The 22,428-nt window shown below is 44.3% G+C and overlaps 1 protein-coding gene across 3 annotated transcripts in view; it reads left to right on the top strand.

The window, feature by feature from the left end:
- NINJ2 (ninjurin 2) overlaps nt 1-22,428 on the top strand; it is a 100,320-nt gene that overhangs the window by 72,576 nt on the left and 5,316 nt on the right. For all 3 annotated transcript variants that reach the window (XM_079140348.1, XM_079140349.1, XM_079140350.1), the window contains exon 2: nt 19,355-19,586. In XM_079140348.1, coding sequence (XP_078996474.1) covers nt 19,355-19,586 — 232 coding nt within the window. The remainder of the gene's footprint in view (nt 1-19,354; nt 19,587-22,428) is intronic.

Raw genomic sequence — 22,428 nt, 5'->3', positions numbered from 1 at the left:
AATAATAAATGCTTGTGTAGATACAGGGGACAAGATATTCTCTACATTAAAAAATTTTTTTATTTGTTCTAATTAGTTATACATGACAGTAGAATGTATTTATGTGTTTTGATAAGTCATATAAATGGAGTATAATTTCTCATTTTTCTGAATGTACATATTGCAGAATCATATTGGTCATGCAGTCATATATGTACATGAGGTAATAAAGTCTGTTTCACTCTACTATCTTTCCTACCCCCATACCCTTCCTCTCCCTTCACTCCCCTCTACCTAATCTAAAGTAACTTTATTTTTTCCTAGGACACCCCCCCTCTTATTGTGAATTAGCATCTGCATATCAGAGAAAACATTCGGCCTTTGGTTTTTTGTTTTATTTATTTTGTATGTTTTTTTAGTTGTAGATTGACACAATACCTTTATTTAATTAATTTATTTATTACGTGGTGCTGAGGATTAAACCCAGTGCCTCACAAGTGCCAGGCAGGCACTCTACCACTGAGGTAAAACCCCAGCCCCTTGACCTTTGGTTTTTTAAAAGCAGAGAATATATTTAGAGTTTAAGGCTCTAATGAACTCACTTTTAAGACATATATATATGTGTGTGTGTATATATATATCAGGGAAATCAATCTTTTGTCTGGTGTATTACAATGTTTTCCCATTTGTCTTTGTCTTCTGATTGTGCGTGTGACACATGCACACTAGGGATTGAAATCAGAGCTTCATCATGCTAATAAGTCTTGTGCTTTATCATTGAGCTATTCCACCAGTCTTCTGTCTCTTAAGGTAAGCAGCAGAATAGGAGGTGGCTAGACCACAAATTAGACAGCAAACTCTCAGTAATCTGGTTTAGTCTCCAATTTACTACTGAGTGGGACATTGGTTGGTTCCTAATCTAAAAATCAAATATAAGAAGTACTTATACAATGGAATTATTATGAGAATGAAATAAGTTAATGTTCAATGCAGTTTTGGTATAAAGTAAGTACTTATTCATGCTGTTCCTATTTTTTTTATCATTTTGCATTCAAATAGTTTTAATTTTATTCAGTGAAATTTATTGATCCTTGTCAGGTGGCATGACATATACCTGTAGCCTCAGCTACTTAAGAGACTGAAGAAGGATCACTTGAGGTCAGGAATTTGAGATTAGCCTGGGAAACATATCAAGATTCTCTCCTTCAAAAAAAAAAGAAAAAGTTTATTGATCCTTTATGACTTCTGGATTTCTTGTCATGCTTATAGAGGTTTTCCTTATTCTGAGATTAGAAAAATATTCACAAAGGGTGCTATTTAAAGAAGTCTGTGAAGGGGTTAGGGATGTAGCTCAGTGGTAGAGCACTTGCCTAGCATGAGTGAGGCCCTGGGTTCTGTCCCCAGAACTGAAAAGAAAATTTTTTTTTTCTTTTTTAAATGAAGGAGTATCTAGAGATGCATTTGCAACATGGATTCTCCTTCCTTCCTCCATTTTGCTGTATTTTAAGTTAATTTCACTTTGCATATACTGGGTTTTTTTTTTTTTCAAGTGGAATCCTATTTATGCCTACATCATGTGCTAGGACTAGGTAAGGTATCTGTAGAGCTGTAGTATCAGAGTGGGACCTTTCATAAACCAGACTTACGTTGATAAATGCCAGTCTCATACCACAGTTCCTATCTGGAAAGAGTTCACAGTCTAGTGAGAGATCAGATTAGTCACCAATGGAAGGTGTAATCAAAGTCCACATGCTGGAAATAACATTTTTCATGGAAGGAAGAGCTTACTGGGTTGTGGCTAGGAACAGGTACAGAAGGCATTACACACAGTGGGGACAGGATGTTCAATTCCTACCCTACAAATATGTATTATGTGCCTGTGATGTGCTAGACCCCTCCGCCCCACCTCTGCACGGGGGCACCAAGATAGGGAGGAGACAGGAAGAAGTGGAATGATGGAGAATGGTGGTCAGAAGCCAGAGCTCAGAACAGGGAACTAAGCCCAGGAAAACCTGGCTTCTCCAGAATTTGCCTAATCGGGTGGCCCTAAGAATGACTTCATTGCACTGGGGCCCACTTCACACATCCATAAAATGCAGTCTCACTTTTGGTCCTCAGAGAGCTGTACAAATTCTGTGAGATTGCACATGTGCAAACATTCTGTCTTGTAGTCTAAATATTTGACGCCTTCAGGGAACTTTCTGCTGCTAATTGAACTGGAGTTGTTCCTAGCTTGGGGGCTTCACGATTTAGCCTGTCTGCATTCCTGGAGCTCCTGAGACAGCTTCCTGCAAAGGGGGTTGCTTCACAGGTGTGTGCCACTATACCCAACTTCAGACAGGTTTTTGATAACAGTTTCTCTTTGGCTGTATTTACCTCAGGCATTGCTATGGGCTCCTCTCTTCCCAGGCAGTTCTACCATCTGCTCACAATTAAAGTCTTGGAGTTGGGGCAGGTGGGTATCTTCCATCCAGACCTCAAATCCTCTCTAGAGTCCAGTGAATAGTATCCTCTAGTGGGCATCAGCAGTTCTCTTCAGGCAGGTCATGGAGGTGAAGATCACTGCACAGGGTAGCCTATCCCAGGGTCCCTACAGTCCAGTCAGCACAGAAAGACACCTGGCTGGTAGGGAAAGGGGTGGACCTATGGGAACCTGTGTTCTGGTTTCAGCACTGCCTGTTTGTGTGATCTTAGAGAGTTTCCTCCCACTCTGGTTCTGTTTCCTCATTTGTAAAATGGAAGTGTATAAGGTTCAAAGTTGAATGCCTTTAAGTGGAGCTGGCCCTTTGTAGTGAGAAGCAGTTCTCACTACTTCTATCAATGAAGGCTCATGAGTTTCTATTCTTTGCTGCACTAGTACAGGCTCTTGAGTAAAGAACTAAGAGCCTTTGGCATTGATGGCACCTTTACTTCAGAGAGAGAGAACTCTGCACTGATCCCAAAGGGAAGAGCCAAGTATAGAACCTGATCTGGCTAAGTGATCTCAGCCTCTGGGGGCCAACACTGACCCCAGGTTGCAAACATGGCAGTCACTATTTTGCCCAAGGCCTGTGGTTCTCTTGGCAACCAGAAAGGCCTAACTCTGATCTCCAGTACTCACCAGTCCTCTGGGTTGGGCTGACTTCACAAAACCTGCTCAAAAGAGCCTAGCACTGAGAAGGACCCCACACTGCTGTTGCCACCTTTTTTTTTTTCCCCCTCTAGGTTGTTTTTTGTTTTTTTTCCAATACTAGGAATTGAATCCAGGGGAGCTCTACCTCTGAGCTACATTCCTAGAACTTTTTACTTTTTATTTTGAGAAAGGGTCTCACTAAGTGGCCCAGGCTGGACTTGAACTTGATCCTTCTGCTTCAGACTCCCAAATCCCTGGGATTAGAGGTGAGCACCACTGTGCCTGGCATCATCTTGAAATTCTTAATGAACTTGAATGACAGGTACCACATTTTCATTTTGTACTAGGCCCTACAAATTATTATTGGTTACATTAATACCCATTTGGAAACCTCTTACCAGTGTATTTACCAATTGTCCCCGTTAGGGTATTGGATCCCAAGGCAGGGATTATGTCATTTTACCAAAGAAAGAACACTCAAAGATTCTTCTTATCTTTCAAGATCCTGCTGAGCTGGTTCAGTGGCCCACACCTCTAATCCTAGTGACTCAGAAAACTCAGACAGGAGGATCACAAGTTTGAGGTTAACTGAAACATCTGAGGAATACCCTGGCTCAAAATAAAAAATAAGCCAGGTAAGGTGGTACAGACCTGTAATCCCAGCAGTTTGGGAGGCTGAGGCAGGAGGATTGCAAGTGCAAAGTCAGCCTCAGCAACTTGGCAAGACTCTGAGCAGCTTGGCAAAACTCTGTCTAAAAATAAAATTTAAAAAAGCACTGGGAATGTGGCTCAGCAGCACACCTCTGAGTTAAAAAAAAACAAAAACAAAAAAAAAAACCTCACTGAGATAGCATTGTGGTCCATAACATCTCCTCTGATATCCCTAGCTGGAGAAGTGGAGAAGTTCCTGCTTTCTCACTTCACTTTTTTCTCTCTCACACCATCCTTCCAATGAATCACAAATTCCCTTTCTGAATTATTCATCTCTATGCAATGCCCTCTGCACACTGACCTGCCCAAAATAGATACTCAAATATTTGTTGACTAGCTAGAAAGCAAACAGGGTTATCTTCTGAGAACAGAGTACAGGTACTGCACACAGTGGGTGCTCAATCGATGCTGCTGATTCGTCCAGAGAGCAGGCCACATTGTTGACACCATATGGTCACGCCCTTGCCTCAGCCAAAGCATCACATCTACAACAGTTTTCTCTTCTTCCTACCTGAAGAGGATAGAATTAACATTGCAGTCCAGGTGATCCTTTTTAATTAGGGATTTCCTAGTGTCAGGTTGGAAGGAAACAATTCTCTACCCATCCCATAGTTCCAAAATGTCCTCAAGGGCCAGGCACAGTGATGCATGCCTATAATCCCAGAAACTTGGAAGACTGAGGCTGTAGGATCACAAGTTTGAGACCAGTCTGGGCAACTTAGTGAGAACAGCAATTTAGTGTCCTGACCTTAAGTGTCCACATTCCTGAAAAAGACTAGTACTTAAATTTCGAAAGGATCTGGTGGGATGAATCTGTTCATGTATGGCTATAAAAATGGAACCCCAGTCAAAAAGAAGCTATCTTTGATTGGGCTTAAGGAGAAAGCCCCAAACTTGTCCTGGTGTCCCACAGTTCAGCCTGAGTGAGGTCAGGCTAGGCTGGGCCTGGCTGCTCAGGATTTCCCACCTCTGCAGAACTGGACTTTGCTTTGCAGTAAACAGTCACAGGAATGATAGGGGTCAGCTGTCAGGCAGGAGGCCCAGAGGGAGCAGATGCCAGGTGGCAGGACAGGGCTGAACAGGAGTGACCCCAGAAAGCAACTGGATAGCTGTTTGGTGGCCTGGAGGGCCCATGCTCTTTTGTATTTTTAGAAAAGGGGTGAGAGCACAGCAGCAACTCAACAACTGCATCCTTGTCCTGGGGCATTGTCCTGGGCTGTAGGAAAGTGCTTGTAGGCTGGGTCAGGACCAGTGGCTAAAGGCAGGACTCGCATGCCTACATGCCTGTGTTCACTCATTTATTCATCCTGAGCACACACTGCTGGTCAGTACTATGTTAGGCCCTGAAGGAACAGTTTCTCCAGGGCTCCAACCTACCAGGATGGTGGCAAAAGAGCAAGAGCTAAACAGTGGCAGGCAAAGGAGCATAGTTGTTAGGAATTCAGGCTCTGCTCTCAGACCTGGGTTCAAATCTTGACTCTCCTATCTCCTAGCTATGAGACCTTGGGCAACTTATTTAATCTCTCTGAGCCTAAGTTTCCTATCACAGGATTTCTGTGAAAAGTAAATGAAAGAATGCATATGAAGAATGTAGAAAGAACAGTAAATGGTAAATCAAAATGGATATTTTATTTTTAAAATATTTTTAGATGTTGATAGATCTTTATTTTATTCATTTATTTATATGTGGTGCTGAGAATCAAACCCAGTGCCTCACACATGCTAGGCAAGTGCTCTATCACTGAGCAAAACCCCAGCCCAAATGGGTATTTTAAAAGAGACTGTAGCTTTGTGTGGCAGCCCACATGTAGTCCAGCTACTTGGGAGGCTGAGGCAGGAGGATTGCAAATTTCAGGCTGGCCTCAACAACATAGTGAGGCCCAAAGCAACTTAGTGAGACCATATCTCAAAAAAAAAAAACCAAAAAGGAGATGTGACTCAATGGTAAAGCACCACTGGATTCCTATTACAAAAAAAAAAAAAGAGGCTAAGATTGAGCCCCCAGTGGCAGAGCACTTGTGTAGCATGTACAAGGCCCTGGATTCTTTCTCTATCATAGGGATATAAAGAAAATGCTGGAAATTTGGAAGAACATTGGAGCTCTGCTACTTAACATGTTTAGCATCCATGGTGATTCTAGTTGTAGGACTGCCTTGGGGTTTAGGTTAGAATTGAACTGGGACTTCTACAGCATTTTTGTTACAGGATTTGCTGAGTTTGGCAAAGGTTGGTCTCTCCCATCCACATAGAGTAGACCATCTACTAGTTTTTCATAATGAGAAGGAGGGAGTTTTTGAGTGGGGAAGCTGAGGAGCACTAAGATTGCACAGCCTGCCTGAAGTCACCCAGGGCAGACATGGCAGGCAGGCTCCATTCAGATCCCTAACACCACACCCAATGCCATCATTCACTCATTCACTCAAACTCAGTTTTCTTCAGTCTTAGCTGGCTACATCAGAGCTGCTGCTCCAAGTGCTGGTGTCAGGGAGAGTGCTGGGCAGGGAGAATGTGTGTGTTTTAAGTTCTTTCACCTCACAGGCCCACACTCAAGTTCTGAGAAAGGAAGAGAGCATCACCATGTCAGGACCCATGTCATCTGAAGGCAGGAGGGCCACCAGGTGAGAGCCCCAGGAGGGCAAACCTGGCAGGCTGGATCTGGACCAAGGCCTCTTCAGATTGGTGCAAACAGGCAGGGGGCAGCTGACTTGGGGCTGGCAAGCCTATGGAAGTAGGGGGAATTTTGAGAACTGTTTCTAGACAGGTGTGATGGCGCATGCCTGTAATTCCAGCAGCTAAGGAGGTTGAGGCAAGAGGATCATGAGTTCAAAGCCAGCCTCAGCAATGTAACGAGGCCTCAAGCAACTCAGCAAGACCCTACCTGTAAGTAAAATACAAATAAAGGGCTGGGGATATGACTCAGTTGGTTAAGTGCCCCTGGGCTCGATCCCTGATACCCCTTTTACCCCCCAAAAAGAAGAACTGTTCCTATCCTGGCTTTGATCCCTGGGACTCAATGCTCCAGAGGTGTCTCTATCTCAATCTCATCTCACAGCATTTCAGGCTCTTTGGTAATCTGTCTCATCTATGACAAAGACACGGAATACTGCTGACCACAAGGACAGAAGACACATGCATGAAGAGGCTGTGATGATGGACTTTAGTAAGACAGTTATGACTGACACCCCCAGAGGGCTCCACATAAGAGGGTCATGGACTTCAGTTCACCATGGTGCAGAATGAATGCAGAGAGTGACAAGTGAATGCTTCATTCATTCATTCATTCATTCTTCTCATTCCACATGCCAGGCTATAGGAGCCAGGATCTGGGATACAGCAGTGAACCAGACGAAGTCCTTGTTCCCATGAAGCTTATCTATCAGGGTGGTATCAAAACAATATTTTTACCTCCTGTCTTCCCCCTTTTATACACTTTATTCTCTGCTAAGCCTTGTCATTTTAGAAGATTACGAGAATAGGGTTATACGGCAGGCAGGGATCTTTATTGCATCCTAGATGCTTAGCACATGATAGGAGCTGGGAAAATGTTTATTGAACTAGACTGAATAGGAATCTTGGCAGACTCTCTGCAGGGCTGGGTGGGGTGGGAAATTCACCACCTTCCCTTTTTCCCATCTCACTGTCAGATAGGATCTACTTTGTGAGGTCCTCTCACCTGGAATGCAGCCAGAGACTGTAGATTCAACTGCTATTGCTTCTTATTCCAATTGCCTTAAGTTCCAAGGAAATCATTCTTGCCCTTTTTGGGGGTAAGGGACATACAATCTAAAGGGAACACACGAAACTCATACACCATCATGTGGAATGGTGATATTTTGCTTTATGATTATTGTTCTGAAAGTCACTTTTACTTACCTATCTGGATTTAGGTTCCCTCATAAAACCTAAGCCTTGACAAAATCAAGAGAGGCTTAGGGGTTGGGAGAGTAGCTCAGTAGTAGAACCCTTGCCTAGGAACTGTGAGGATCTGGGTTTGAGTCCCAGCACTTCAAGGTAGAAAAAAAGCATCGGACCCTCTGAAATAGACCCATGAATGGGGGAACAGGAGCTGCTGGGGCATGAAGACTGCTGGTATGAAATGTAGGTTTTGATCAATTTTCCAATCTATAGAAAGATCTAGAAATACTACCTATAAATACTTTAGGTTGCCCTACCCCTACCTTCAAGGGGTTTATATCCTGTACTTCCAGGGCTGTGTGGTGTGTGGTTAAGGACATGAACTCAAGAGCTTGCCTGTCTCAAATCCCATCTAATTCTTAAAAAGTGGGTGATCTTGAACAACATTTCTGAATTGTTCTGAACCTCAATTTTCTCACCTATAAGTTAGAATTCAATGACAAAATCAATACAAAAGTGTCTAGCATCAAGCTTAGAAGAAAATAAGCACTGACACATTCTGCAGTTAGGCCACTGGTCCTCAAACTTGATCTTGCATGGGAATCACCTGGAGGGCTTGTTAAAATACTGAAAGCCAACTACTGACTTTCTGCTGAGTGTCTCATTACATAGGTCTGGAGAGAACCTGAGAATTTGCTTTCTCATTTTCTTTCTTTGTAATGCTGGGGATCAAACCGATGGCCTCACACATGCTAGGCATACACTCTAGGCAACCCGCTACACCCCCATTCCAGTATTTGCATTTCTTACATGCAAATGCTTAAAGTTTCTGCTTTAACACCCACACACTCTGAGAATCATTGGTAAATAGAAAAAAGAACTTATAGGTTTAGGATACTGGGATCGTCCCTTAGTATCTGGTGACTTTGGGTAATTAATCTCTTTGAGTCTCAATTTCTTCACTTGCAAAATGGGAGTATTAATACCCACTTTGTGAGAGTTGTATCTGGCATACGGATTATCACTATTTATTATTATTACTGTTTAAAATTTAGCTGCTTGTGTTGGCCTTTGGAACATGAATAGGGCTATAGTCAGCAGGGGTGGGCTGAGTGGGCTTGGAGAAAGTTTCTCTGGGGAACCCCAAAGCCAAAGTGGGCCATGAAGTCTGAAGTCAGATGGGTTCAGAAGTCTCAGAGCAAGGAACTAACTCAGAAAGTGTTCATTTGGGTTGGGTATTGGGAGAGACTAGATACACTCTGTGGAAATTTCTGTATGGTAAACCCATGATTAACTTTGGACTCTGTTATGACAGTCTTTCCTGAGAGCTATTGACAAAGTATCTCTTGCAGGGGAGGTGGAAAATGCTTCCCAGATTTTTTCTTCTCTTTTCTTTTCTTTTTTTTTTTTTTCCCTCCAGTACTAGGGATTGAACACAGCGGTACTTTACCACTGAGCTAAATCTCCAGTACCACCCACCCCCACACGTATTTTTTGAGACAGGGTTTCCCAAAAGTGCCTAGGCTGGGAATCCTCTAGCCTCAGCTGGGATTTCAGATATGCCTCACAGAAAATGCTTCCTAGAAAGAGCAAGCAGGACTCCTGAGGTTTCCATTGCAGCCCCTCTGCCTTCCCATCCCTCCCCTGCACATTCTGCCTTCTTTTATTAGGGACAAACACTGTCACAAAGGGATCAGAGCTTGGATTCCTGTTCCCCAGCCTTGCTGAACTGTTTCCTGGGGTTAGCGGTCCCTAGTGGACAAACGAGGTACTGCAGGCTTTCCCAGGAGGCCTCTCCCTGAGTCCTGAGTGTTGCAGCTATAAGGCCCCACCCGGTTTGCAACCTGGGGTGAGGGCTAGAGTCCTGCAGTGAGATTGTGCCCAGGAGTTGGAGGAGGCTTCTAGGTCAGTCAGGGATTATTACCAGAATAGAAGGCAAAAGACACCCCACCCTAACATGTATTAGAGACTGTTGATTTTTAAGGGCAAGATTGCTATGCTTGGCATAAGGAAGGCTGTAGTCAAATTGTCTGCATGTGACTTGCCCCAAACAGAAGGCCTCAGAGGTCTGGGTTTTTGCAGGTTTTGACCTGATGACCAGACTTAGTTAGTTATTCCTTCCTTGAGGCTCTCCATCAGGACTGCCACAGGCCTGGTCCAGGGTAGAAAGGGCTGCCCCTGGCTGGAGCTTTTAAGTCAAAGATTCACATCCCAAACACCACTCCTCCCACCAGGAAGCAATGTGCCTGAAACCCCACCCTTAAAGGTTCATTCTTTTGCCTTTTTTGAAAAATTTTCTAAGTATGTCTTTCAAATAAAAAATATAATGCTGGGCTTGAGGTGCAGCTCAGTGGCTGTCACTTGCCTAGCATGTGTGAGGCTCTGAGTTCCATCCCCAGCACCAAAGAAAGACACATGAATGTGGAGATTAGTGCTATTATCATTCACTTTGCACCTAATGTGGGCAAGATGCTGAGCTAGGCACCCTGGTGACCCAGGAATATAGAAGATGGGGTCCAAATAGTAAAGGAGGCATCCAGAAGGAAACACCAAGAGGCTTGAATGGCCAGTACAGTCTTTTTTTTTTTTTTCCCCCAAACAGGGCCTGGTAGTGCACTTATGGCTATGGGCTAGAAGGGATGGGAGGCTTCCCTCAGGGGGCTTGGGGAAGAAAGCCTTTAGGAGCAGGCCAGGAAGGGTAGGGTGTGTTCAGAGAGCAGTGAGTAATCTGGTGTGGCCTACCACTGCTCCTGGCATAGGCAGTGCCTTAAGGAAGGTTAACTGTCTGCCCTTTCCCTTGTGGGGAGGAGGAGCAGGAGAGCAAGAGAGGAGGATGGGGTAGAGGGAAGAGGTCCGCAGCCCAGAAACAGAGACCCTGGAGTCCCTATGTGGGCTGGCTTGTGTAACCACTTCCCTTCCTGAGAGACTGGTGCAGGTGCATGGTGAGAGCTGGGGATCCAGGAAAGAGGCCTTCCAATAGGCAGGGAGAGGCATTCCAAAGACACTGGGGGTTGCTGAAAAGCTAAATGGTGCCTACATTGAAATTTTTGTTGGAATCACATTATTATGTATAATTAAAATGCACTAATAAAAATATGGAAAAAATATTTGGACTAGGATAGGCCATGAGTCAGAATGTATTATTTAGATATGTACCAGATGCAGTAGTGCAGGCCATAAGTAATACCAGTAATTGGGGAAACTGAGACAAGAGGATTGCAAGTTTGGGGCTAGCCTGGGCAACTTAGTAAGACCCTGTCTCAAAATAAAAAGTAAAAACACTGGGGATGTGGCTCAGTAGTAGAACATCCCTGGGTTCTATCCCTAATACTGCCAAAAATAAAATAAAATAAAATAAAATACGTATAGGCCCACAGGTGGGAGTAGAGTCTTGAGTAGGTGAGATTTCTGTCTCATCTCATATTTAATACTTTATAGTTCTCAAAGCACATTCTTTCACTTTATCTCATGGATCTTTTTTCCCTTTCCTTTCCTTTCCTTTTTTTTCTTTTTTTTTTTTTTTTTTTTTTTTTGCGATGCTGTGAATCCAGGGCCTCACATTCTAGGCAAATGCCTTACCACTCAGCAAACTACCAGTCCCTCATGGATCTAAGAAAACTTTGTCTAAACAGGGCAGATATTCCCCCTTCACAGATGGAGAAGCTAAGGTCTGAGGGAGATGAAGTTATAAATTCAGTTTTATTTTAATCTGTTTGTTTTATTTTTTGAGGTGCTGGGAATGGAACCCAAGGCCTTGAATACTTGGCAAGTATGCCACCAGAGCTACATTTCTAGCCCCTTTTTATTTTAACCATTGGACCCTTAAGGATGCTATTTTATTTTATTATGGTCCTGGGGATTGAACCCAGGGGTGCTTTACCACTGAACTACATCCCCATTCCTATTTTTTTTTTATTTTGACACAGGGTCTCACTAAGTTGCTGACAGTCTGACCAAATTGCTGAGGTTGGTCTTGAACTTGCAGTCCTCCTGCCTCAGCCTCCCAAACCCCTTGGATTACAGGCATGTGCTACCTCTTCCAGCTGTATATTTGTTTTTGTTTCATATTTGTGTTTTTAGGTAACTTAAACATTCACATGCCTAGTGCAGAGGCGCATGTCTGTAATCCCAGGAACTTGGGAGGGTGAGGCAGGAGGATTGTGAGTTCAAAGTCAGCCTCAGCAACTCAGTGAGGCCCTAAGCAACTCAGTGAGACCCTGTCTCTATGGTTAAGCACCCTGGGTTCAATCCTTGGTGTCAAAAATAAAAAATAAAAATTCACATGATTCAAAATTCAAAAAGAACAAGGCTAAAGGTGTAGCAAAGCACAACCCCAGCATCACAAAAGAAGAAAAAGTGAAAAAGAGATAAAAGTTCCTTTCTCAATCTTATTCTCCCAATTGCCTCAGTCCCCTGTTACTAGTTGGAAACCCAAGCCTTTTGCTTTTGAATCTAGCATACTTTCTGCCCAGCAGTACAGAGGGATTTGAGGATGCAGTCTCACTGCAGACTCGGGAAAGCCTCAAGCAAATTTCACTCAGGCAGAGAATTACACCTCCTCTGAGCAAGTGTACGAATGTACCCTCATGGGACTATGGCGTTGTCTTCCTTCATCTTAGGTCATGTATGTTTATCTTTAGATCTTAAACTCCATGGAGATCAGCAAAACTCAACTTCTGGGACACTGTAGAATAGGGGTCAAATTACAGGCTCTGGCACACAGAGAATGGGATTAAAAACTGCTGTGTCATCTTGGGCAAGTTACTTGGGGTCTCTGAGCCTCCCTTTCTCAACTAGGATGGTGATGCCTTCACCTACTTTAGGGAACTGTTGTGAGGACTAGATAAGATGACTCATGTCCTGTGTTTAACCCTGTGCCAGGCACAAAGGCATGTATTCTATAAGCAGAAACACCAGTCAAGTGTATTGGAAGCCTCCTACATGTGTGCACAGTGGGGCAGACCCATTATCCCTCCAAATGGCATTCTGACGGGGCATTAGGGATCTTAGACACCTATTTAAAAGCAAATTGGCATCGAAGTTCACTCAAATCCATTTATCTGAACAGATTGCTCTTCCTGGGCTGGATCTGCCCTTTCTCTGGATGGTAAACCAGCTTTCTCAAAGCCTGGCTTCCCATCATCTCCTTTTCAGGGGAGACCTGGCTTTCCTGGGTGGTTGGTCATTTTGAAAACAACAGAAGGGCCACTGGCCCAGGTTCTCTCAGCCTGTTTTGTTTGTAGCTCTGAGTTTGAGCTGACCCACAGGAAGACTGCCATATGGCTTTTCTCAGGGCTGACAGGCATGACTCACTAAAAGGTCACCAATGCCCTACAGCTGCCGGGTCCAAAGTGACTCACTGACTCTGCCCTGGGCCTTGGTCCCCAGCTGCCTCTCTCAGGGGATGCCCTCAACCCCTGAGATTCTCCTCAGAGGCGGGGGCTTCCCCATTCCTAGATCACTCTGCTGGAAAGAACCCAAGCCTTCAATCTCACAGCAAGAAAAGGAAGCCAGTGAGGGGAACCAGCTTTACATACGTAGCATGTAGCTTGTAGCAGAGCCGGGATTTGAACCAAATCGCCACCTCTGAGCCTTCTCAGGCTGGCCTTCCCCACAGGGTCTAGCTGCTACCACAGTCTTCAGATCTTCAACACACTGAGTACAGGATCCCATGACTTTTCAGTAGAACAGTTACTTACCAACTTCCATGACACTCTGGGACAACATCCCTATAATCTTGTTTCCAAGAAAGGGCAGAATGAGCCATTGGAGCTCCTGGTCCCCAGTGACCATAATGTCAATAAACAATGTAAAAACTTATTTACTTTTCTGTTTAAAAGGCATTCCTTTCTTATCCAACTTTAGTTTTGTAAAGAAACAAAAATATAGGCCAGCAAGGATTAGGGATAAATAATTATCTGGCAGAACAATGAAGCCATCCATGATTTCAAGGGATGGAATCCACACAAGCCTTAGGAGCTGGGACTTGGCAGGAGGGCCCTGGGTAACAGCGAAGTCTGAGCTGGAACATACAGGGTGAGGATCAGGGAGGGAAATGATTGTGACTAGGGATGACCCAGAAGTGGCAAATGGGAAATACCATGGAGTGGTATTTCCGTCCCACCCTGATTACCAAACCCATGTCCTTTTGTGGCCCCAGAGTTCCAGTTCCCCCACAGTCAGCCCCGCTCCAACTGTGTCAACCAGAAGCCCCGCCTGTTGGCCTGGTGTTTGGGAGCCACTGGCTAGCAAGATTGTGACTGGTTACCTTTCCCAGAGCCACAGTACTTCAAATAGGGGCTCTGGGAGCTCAGGGAAATGGGTCTCTGGCCCTGGGTCCTGCTGTCTTTGAGTGAAACTGAGGGGTCAAGTGCAAGACAGAATGAGCCAGAAGAGAAAGATTCAGAGACAGAGCGTCATTGAGAGACAGATTTCAGAATGAAAGAAAAAAAAAAAAAAAAGAACAACTTGGTTTCTGTCTGTCCTTCTCAGGAGGAACAAAGTATCATTCAGTTTCTTCACAGTCTCCTCTCCTCCAGAGATGGGATTTTCCCCTCAGTTTATGGATGTGGAAACTAGGCATCGAGCTACAAACCCAGGGACAGAGCTGGGCCTGGAGGCCAGGAGGCTAGGCCCTCTGGCCCTGGCTCTGAGAGGCACCAGAAGCAGACAGAGGGCTTGTGGGTTTGAGATGAGAGGAGGCCTCTAGCCCGCCCAGTGCAAGATCTGGCAGACAGGCCCTGCAGGCTGCCCCTCAGCCCCGGGAGGAGGCCGGGGCCAGGGCCAGGGCCATGGGAGGGCAGCAAGTGGGAGCCAGCAATTCCGAGTCCATGAAACATGAATGACTCACTCTGGGTGGCTCAGTTCCCTGGTCCAGCCCACATTCCCGGGCCTTTGTTCGCAACCAGCCTGGGCCTGGCCTTAAAGGGCCAGCTCCTCTGAAGGTAGAAGCAGAGATCACCCTGCCAGCCACCCCAACCCTCCTCTTTTATCCTGACCTCTGGTGGAGTTGCTTGCAGGTTCTGGGCATGGGTAGAAAGGATGGTATCCTGCAGGATTTGAGTGTTTATCTAATCCAATCCTCAGGTTGCAAGGGAGGGCCCTCAGGTGATTTTACCCATCCCTGCCTCTGAGCTGGGCTGCCTCTAAACTGGCCCAGCAGGATTAAGACAACTCTTTCCCTGCTTTTTAATGATGTTACCACGAGGGGGCCCCTTTCAAAACAACTTCATCCAGGGTCTCACAGCCAGCCCCTTCTAACTGCCAGCTCCCAGACTGCAGGTCTTGCTGGAGCCCCTCCCCCAAACTCCCTCCCTTTGAAGTCCTTCCACCTAACCTCAGTCTTGAAGGCCCTACTTCAGTCTTGGCTCATTCTTTCAATTTGTGTTTGCATGATGGTCCTGAGGATTTAACCAAGGGACACTACCACTGAACTGAATTCCCACTCCTTCTTTTGTTTAAAATGTGTGTGTGTGTGTGTGTGTGTGTGTGTGTGTGTGTGTGTAGTTGTAGATGGACACAATACCTTTAATTAATTAATTAATTTTTATGTGGTGCTGAGGACTGAACCCAGTGCCTCACACTTGCTAGGCAAGTGCTCTACCACTGAGCCACAACCCCAGCCCCACAACCCTCCTTATTCTTTATTTTGAGACAGGATCTTGCTAAATTGCTCAGGCTGGTCTTGAATTTATGATCCTCCTGCTTCATTCTCCAGGGTCCCTTACATTACAGGTAGGCACCTCTGCACCTAGCAGTATTGGTTTATTCTTGAACTCTCCTTTGACACTCATGTCTGTGGGTTTTAGGTTGACCTATTCAGACTTGGGTCCTATTCAGGCTCCTGTCCTGGGCCTCCCAGGAATCCAGGTTTCACACCAATCCTGTCCTGTCAGTGGATACCTGGGAACAGAAACTCCATCCTGCCAGAGTGCCCAAGTAGCTTCTTTGGACCCTACACGCCACCATGTGGACATTCTGGAGAACTGGTGCCTTGGGATGATAGGCACCCCATAGAGGTCATCACCACCTTAAGCAGACCCTGGAAAAGCACCCTCACTTAGAAGCACTCCAGAATCAGGACTTGTCAAAATAAATTTAGAGAGGCAAGGGAAAGGTCTTGAATTTAGGAGAGGATGAGGCTGAGGCCTGCACCTCCTCAACTCATTGTGAATCTCCACAACACTGTGAAGCTCTGGGCTCTCAAATAGATTCAACAGAAGTCGACCAGCTCTTAAAATTTTGCAGGAGCTAGAGATGCAGTTCAGTGAACGAGGGCACTACACTGGCTTCCATCCCCTGTGGGTGAGGGAAAAAAAGAAAGAAAAGTGAAACATTTCTTTAGTCGTCCCCCACCCAGGAATTGAACCCAGGGTGCTCTGCCACTGAGATACATCTCCAGGCCTTCTTATTTTTTATTCTGAGACAGGATCTTGCTAAGTTGCTGAAGACCTCACTAAGTTGCTGAGGCTGGCTTCAAACTTGCACTTCTCCTGCCTCAGCATCTAAATCACTGGGATTAAAGATGTGCACCACCAAGCCTATGGCCAGCTTAGGATACTTTATGGACAGGTTTGGGAAGATCTCTCTGTTCCCAAGTACTCCCCTCCCTTCACCCTCTCTTCCCCTTCTTACCACCATTGAGTCAGTGCTGAAAACACTGCTAAAGGTTTGAGTTTAAGGTTTTGTCTACTGTTCATATGCAAATGTTCAGAGAAAGGTGTCTTCCTTGATGCTAGATGGATCTATCAGATCTTTCTAACTGGGTTTGGAGTGAGAAAGCTATTGGACAAATCAGAGGGTAAGGTGGGAAGAGGAGGAGTGGATATGGGTGTGCATGAGGCAGGGACTCTGAATGACTCAGGGAGGGGAGGGGGCTGAACCAGAGACTCTCTTAGTGACCAGAACGCGCTAGGACTACATGTTGTAAATGATCATTGTACTTTGTGAGGTATTAGTCCTGGGATCTCTGGCCCTAATCAACCAGACTGCTGGCCTCTTTCAAGCCCAGACTTGCCTGACGCTCATTTCCAAAGGCTCTGAATGAGGTGTGTGGCCTCCCAGGTCTGCACAGGTCCTTACCACCATGCTATCCCCACCTCCTCCAACTCATAGCCCCCTGGCTGAAACCCAGACCCCAGAAAAGTCGAACAGAAAGGAATGAGAGACAGGGAGCTATTCCATTCCCTTGTGTCTACAGCCCTGTTTCCTATTTCTCTAGGCTCTGGGCCTCAGTCTGATTTTGGTAGCTGTGAAAAATAACTGGCAACCAGGGCCTGGTATGAGTGGCCAACAACCCAATGAGCCAGTGCTCACCAGGGACCTGGGGGTAGCAACAATATTTTATCCCACCTTGAGGGTACTCAGTCCTGAGCACCGCCTGAAGTGTATGGTCAAACTGTGTTGACTGAATGATGCCCACGGGTCTCCATTTTCATGTCCTGAGGAAAAGTGTATAAATAACTCTGCTGGCCAAAGTGCACACTTCTGATTGCCCTCTGAGTGTCCCATCCTGCCCAGAAGTTGAGTACATACAGATTTTGATAAACTGATAATGTGCAACCCCAGTGCAGGGAACCACCGTAGGGAAGTGGGTCCCTTCGTGCTTGGATCCTCCAATGGGCACATGGAAACAGAGGCTCAAGGTGCACATGCTGCCAGCACTGATCCTGTCTGTCAGGGAAGGTGCTCCTTGCTAACATCCCTGTGACCCACCACCTGCCTCGACTGTATCCTCCTGGCAAAGGGATTGATGGACCTGGAGTTTGAAAATGAACTTTGAAGGCAAACTTTAGGAGGACAGGGAGACGGGGGCCCCTTTCTGTTGATTTAGGAAAGGTTTGGTTCGGTCTATAACTAGGTGTGTGGATTAGAGCTGGGTTGTTTTTTGTTGTTGTTGTTCTGTTTTGTTTTGTTTATTTGTTTGTTTTGTAATACCTGAAATTGAACCCAGGGGTGCTCTATCACTGAGCTACATCCAAAGTCCTTGTTTTTATTTTTGAAACAGGGTCTAAGTAGCTAAGGCTAGTCTCCAACTTGTGATCCTCCTGCCTCAGCCTCCTAACTTGCTGGGATTACAGGGTATGCCCAACACAAAATAATTAATGCTGATTCTGGGATTATACTATCAAAAAAGTTTGGAGATTGTTGCATTTCAGAACATTTTTAAAGTTCTTACAGTCCAAAGTTGTAGGCTTCTCCTCCCTCTTAACTTGCTCTGTAATTACCTATTTAACAAAAAAGTGAAGTGCTTTGCTGTAGTCACACTGAATACAAGAAGCATCCAGACCCTCTGAACCTGCCCCATCCACCCATCCTTCCATCCACTAGACCATCTGTCTGTCCCTCCACCCCATAGGGATCTATCCTGCTGTGATGACCTGCTGAGTCAGCTTCCCTACCTCCAAGCCAAAACATCTTTCATAGTCCTCTTCCTCTCCCTTCTCATCACCAGCCACTTCAGTTCCCTGTTATATTCACCCTAAATCAAGAACATAACCTTTATTTATTTTATGCAGTGCTGGGGATCAACTCAGGGCCTCACCATGCTAGGCAAGTGTTCTACCACTGAGTCACATCTCAAGCCCATAAGACCATAACCTTTAAATGAGTCTCCTTGCCTCTGGTCCTTCCTGGCTCAATCTATCCCAAGCACCACTGCTAAATCAATCTCCCATATGCTCTTAAGTGACTGCAGATGGCCTGCAGCATCCAGTGTGAATTTCTTGGCCCACCCCAGAGACCCTTACCATGTGCCCTGTGTTGTGATTCCATCCTTTGGAGTTAGAGGCTTCTTGTAAATAACAGCTTTATTTTATACTCCAAAACCAAATTTAATATAAATTACACTATAATGAACCCTAGCTAAAATTTATTCAAAACACTAAATTAGCTTGGGAGGCTGAGGTAGGAGGATCACAAGTTCAAGGACAGCCTGGGAAACTTAGCAAGGCCTTGTCTCAAAATAAAAATAAAAGAAGAGCTGGGGATGTAGCACAGTGGTATAGCACCCCTGGGTTCAATTCCTAGTATTGAAAAAAAAAGTTTTTAAATAGTATGCACTAATTACTGTGTTATATACACATGCTTACATATGTGTGTTCGGAAAGCCTATGTTTAATGGCCAGTGTGTACCTGAACAGGGCTGAGATTCCAGGGTTCTTGGTTCAGGAGCTCAGTGGATTGAAAGGCACCTCATGTTTAATTCACTGAGCTACACACCATCCCTTGGGATTATGGCATCTATTCCATTTTACCCAAGCTTCAAATCCTCTATTGCTGGATGCATCAAGGTGTGAGGGAAAGTGCTCCTCCGTGAAGTAGAAGTCACAACATAGCATTACTTTAGAGAGCAAAGATCTTTAAGTGTTCTGTAGTCTAATGTTTTACTTATTTTTGTGTGTGTTTATTTATTCTGTGTTTATTTAGTCAGACAGTCTCACTATATTGTGCAGGATGATCTCAAACTTCTGGGCTCAAAAGATTCTCTACCTCAGCCTCTTGAGGAGCTGGGACTGCAGGCCTGGGCCACTATGCCCAGCAGCCCTTTATTTTCAGGCCATAAATCATGAGTTCTCACCCTCCATGGTGAGGGCATTCCCACCTGCTTTGGGAAAGGAATTAAAATCTCCTCTTTGCAGCTCTCCACTGCTTCCCTTCTGGAGTTTCCTAGGTAAGTCTGTGCTTTCTCCCTTACAGCCTAGGAACTCCAACCCCAGGAGGAACCAACCCATCAACCTGAACCATTACGCCACCAAGAAAAGCGTGGCAGAGAGCATGCTGGATGTGGCTCTCTTCATGTCCAATGCCACACGACTGAAAGCGGTGCTGGAACAGGGACCATCCTCTCATTACTACACGGCCCTTGTCACCCTCATCAGCATCTCTCTGCTCCTGCAGGTGGTCATCGGAATCCTCCTAGTCGTCATTGGTGAGGAGCTGGGAGTCAGTCAGGCTTTTTGCCTTGCTGCCCCCTGCTGGGGGAGAAGGCCCCTGCTTTGGCATATGCAATGGAGTTCCCAATTTAGACACCTAGTGTTAGCCTGCTGCACCTACACATGCACAAATAACTCCTGTACAGCGAGGGCAGACATCTGTTCTATCCTGGTATCTCAGAAGAGATACATTCCACAATATCTGCCAAATGACTGTCCTAACTTGTGGCAGAGTTCCCTATAGTCTTTTTTTTTTTTTTAATTGTAAACAAATGGGATACATGTTGTTTCTGTTTGTACATGGAGTAACAGCATACCATTTGCATAATCATACATTTACATAGGGTAATGATGTTTGATTCATTCTGTTATTTTTTCCTTCCCCCGACCCCTCCCACCCCTCTTTTCCCTCTATAGAGTGTCCCTCCTTCCTCCATTCTTGCCCCCCTCCCATCCCCCATTATGTGTCATCATCTGCTTATCAGTGAGATCATTTGTCTTTTGGATTTTTGAGATTGGCTTATCTCACTTAGCATGATATTCTCCAATTTCATCCATTTGCCTGCAAATGCCATAATTTTATTATCTTTATAGCTGAGTAATATTCCATTGTGTATATATATATATATATATATATATATATATATATATATATATACCACAGTTTCTTTATCCATTCATCAATTGAAGGACATCTAGGTTGGTTCCAGTATGGCTATTGTGAATTGAGTAGCTATGAACATTGATGTGGCTGTATCTCTGTAGTATGCTGATTTTAAGTCCTTTGGGTATAGGCCAAGGAGTGGGATAGCTGGGTCAAATGGTGGGTCCATTCCAAGTTTTCTAAGGAATCTCCACACTGCTTTCCAGAATGGAAATTTGCAGCCCCACCAGCAATGTATGAGTGTACCTTTTTCCCCACGTCCTCACCAACACCTATTGTTGCTTGTATTCTTGATAATTGCCATTTTAATTGGGGTGAAATGGAATCTTAGTGTAGTTTTGATTTGCATTTCTCTTATTACTAAAGATGGTGAACATTTTTTCAGATGTTTGTTGATTGCTTGTAGATCATCTGTGAAGTGTCTGTTCATATCCTTAGCCCATTTGTTGTTTGGGTTATTTGTATTCTTGGTGTAGAGTTTTTTGAGTTCTTTATATATTCTGGAAATTAGTGCTCTATCTGAAATATGAGTGGCAAAGATATTCTCCCACTCTGTAGGCTCTCTTTTCACATTGCTGATAGTTTCCTTTGCTGAGAGAAAGCTTTTAGTTTGAATCTATCCCAGTTGTTGATTCTTGCTTTTATTTCTTGTGCTATGGGAGTCCTGTTAAGGAAGTCTGATCCTAAGCCAACAAGGTGAAGATTTGGACCTACTTTTTCTTCTATAAGATGCAAGGTCTCTGGTCTGATTCTGAGGTCCTTGATCCATTGTGAGTTGAGTTTTGTGCAGGGTGAGAGATAGGAGTTTAGTTTCATTCTGTTGCATATGGATTTGCAGTTTTCCCAGCACCATTTGTTGAAGAGGCTCTTTTCTCCATTGTATATTTTTGGCACCTTTGTCTAGTATGAGAAAATTGTATTTATTTGGGTTTGTGTCCGTGTCCTCTATTCTGTACCATTGATCTACCTGTCTATTATGGTGCCAATACCATGCTGTTTTTGTTACTATTGCTTGGTAGTCAAGTTGAAGTTCTGGTATTGCGATACCCCCTGCTTCATTCTTCTTGCTAAGGATTGTTTTAGCTATTCTGGGTTTCTTATTCTTCCAGATGAATTTCGTGATTGCTTTGCTCTATTTCTGTAAGGTACATCATTGGGATTTTAATTGGAATTGCATTGAATCTGTATAGCACTTTTGGTAGTATGGCCATTTTGATAATATTAATTCTGCCTATCCAAGAACATGGCAGATCTTTCCATCTTCTAAGGTCTTCCTCAGTTTCTTTCTTCAACGTTTTTGTAGTTTTCATTGTAGAGATCTTTTACCTCTTTGGTTAAATTGATGCCGAAGTATTTTATTTTTTTTGAGGCTGTTGCAAATGGAGTTGTTTTCCTCACTTCCCTTTCAGATGTTTTGTCGCTTGCGTATAAAAATGCTTTAGATTTATGCATGTTGATTTTATAGTCTGCTATTTTGCTGAATTCATTAATGAGGTCTAGAAGTTTTCTGGAGGAGGTTTTTGGATCCTCTAAATATAGAATCATGTCATCAGCATATAGTGGCAGCTTAAGTTCCTCTTTTCCTATTCATATCCCTTTAATTTCTTTAGTCTGCCTAATTGCTCTGGCTAGAGTTTCGAGGACAATGTTGAATAGAAGTGGTGAAAGAGGACATCCCTGTCTTGTTCCCATTTTTAAGGGAAATGGTTTCAGTTTTTCTCCATTAAGAATGATGTTGGCCATGGGCTTAGCATAAATAGCCTTTACAATGTTCAGGTATGTTCCTACTATCCCTATTTTTTCTAGTGTTCTGAGCATGAAGGGGTGTTGTATTTTGTCGAATGCTTTTTCTGCATCAATGGAAATAACCATGATTCTTATCCTTAAGTCTATTGACATTATGGATTAGGTTTATTGATTTATGGATGTTAAACCATCCTTGCATTCCAGGGATGAACCCCACTTGATCGTGGTGCACGATATTCTTAATATGTTTTTGGATTCGTTTTGCCAATATTTTGTTAAGTATCTTTGCATCTATATTCATCAAGGATATTGGTCTAAAATGTTCTTTCCTTGATGTGTCTTTGCTTGGTTTGTGTATGAGGGTGATATTAGCTTCATAGAAGGAGTTTGGTAGGGTTCCCTCCTTTTCTATTTCCTGGAATACTTTG

The sequence above is a fragment of the Sciurus vulgaris genome (genome assembly GCF_902686455.1).
Source record: "Sciurus vulgaris genome assembly, chromosome: 5".
NCBI lineage: Eukaryota > Metazoa > Chordata > Mammalia > Rodentia > Sciuridae > Sciurus > Sciurus vulgaris.
The sequence above is the reverse complement of the archived record's forward strand: the minus strand, read 5'-3'. Positions and strand labels throughout refer to the sequence as shown.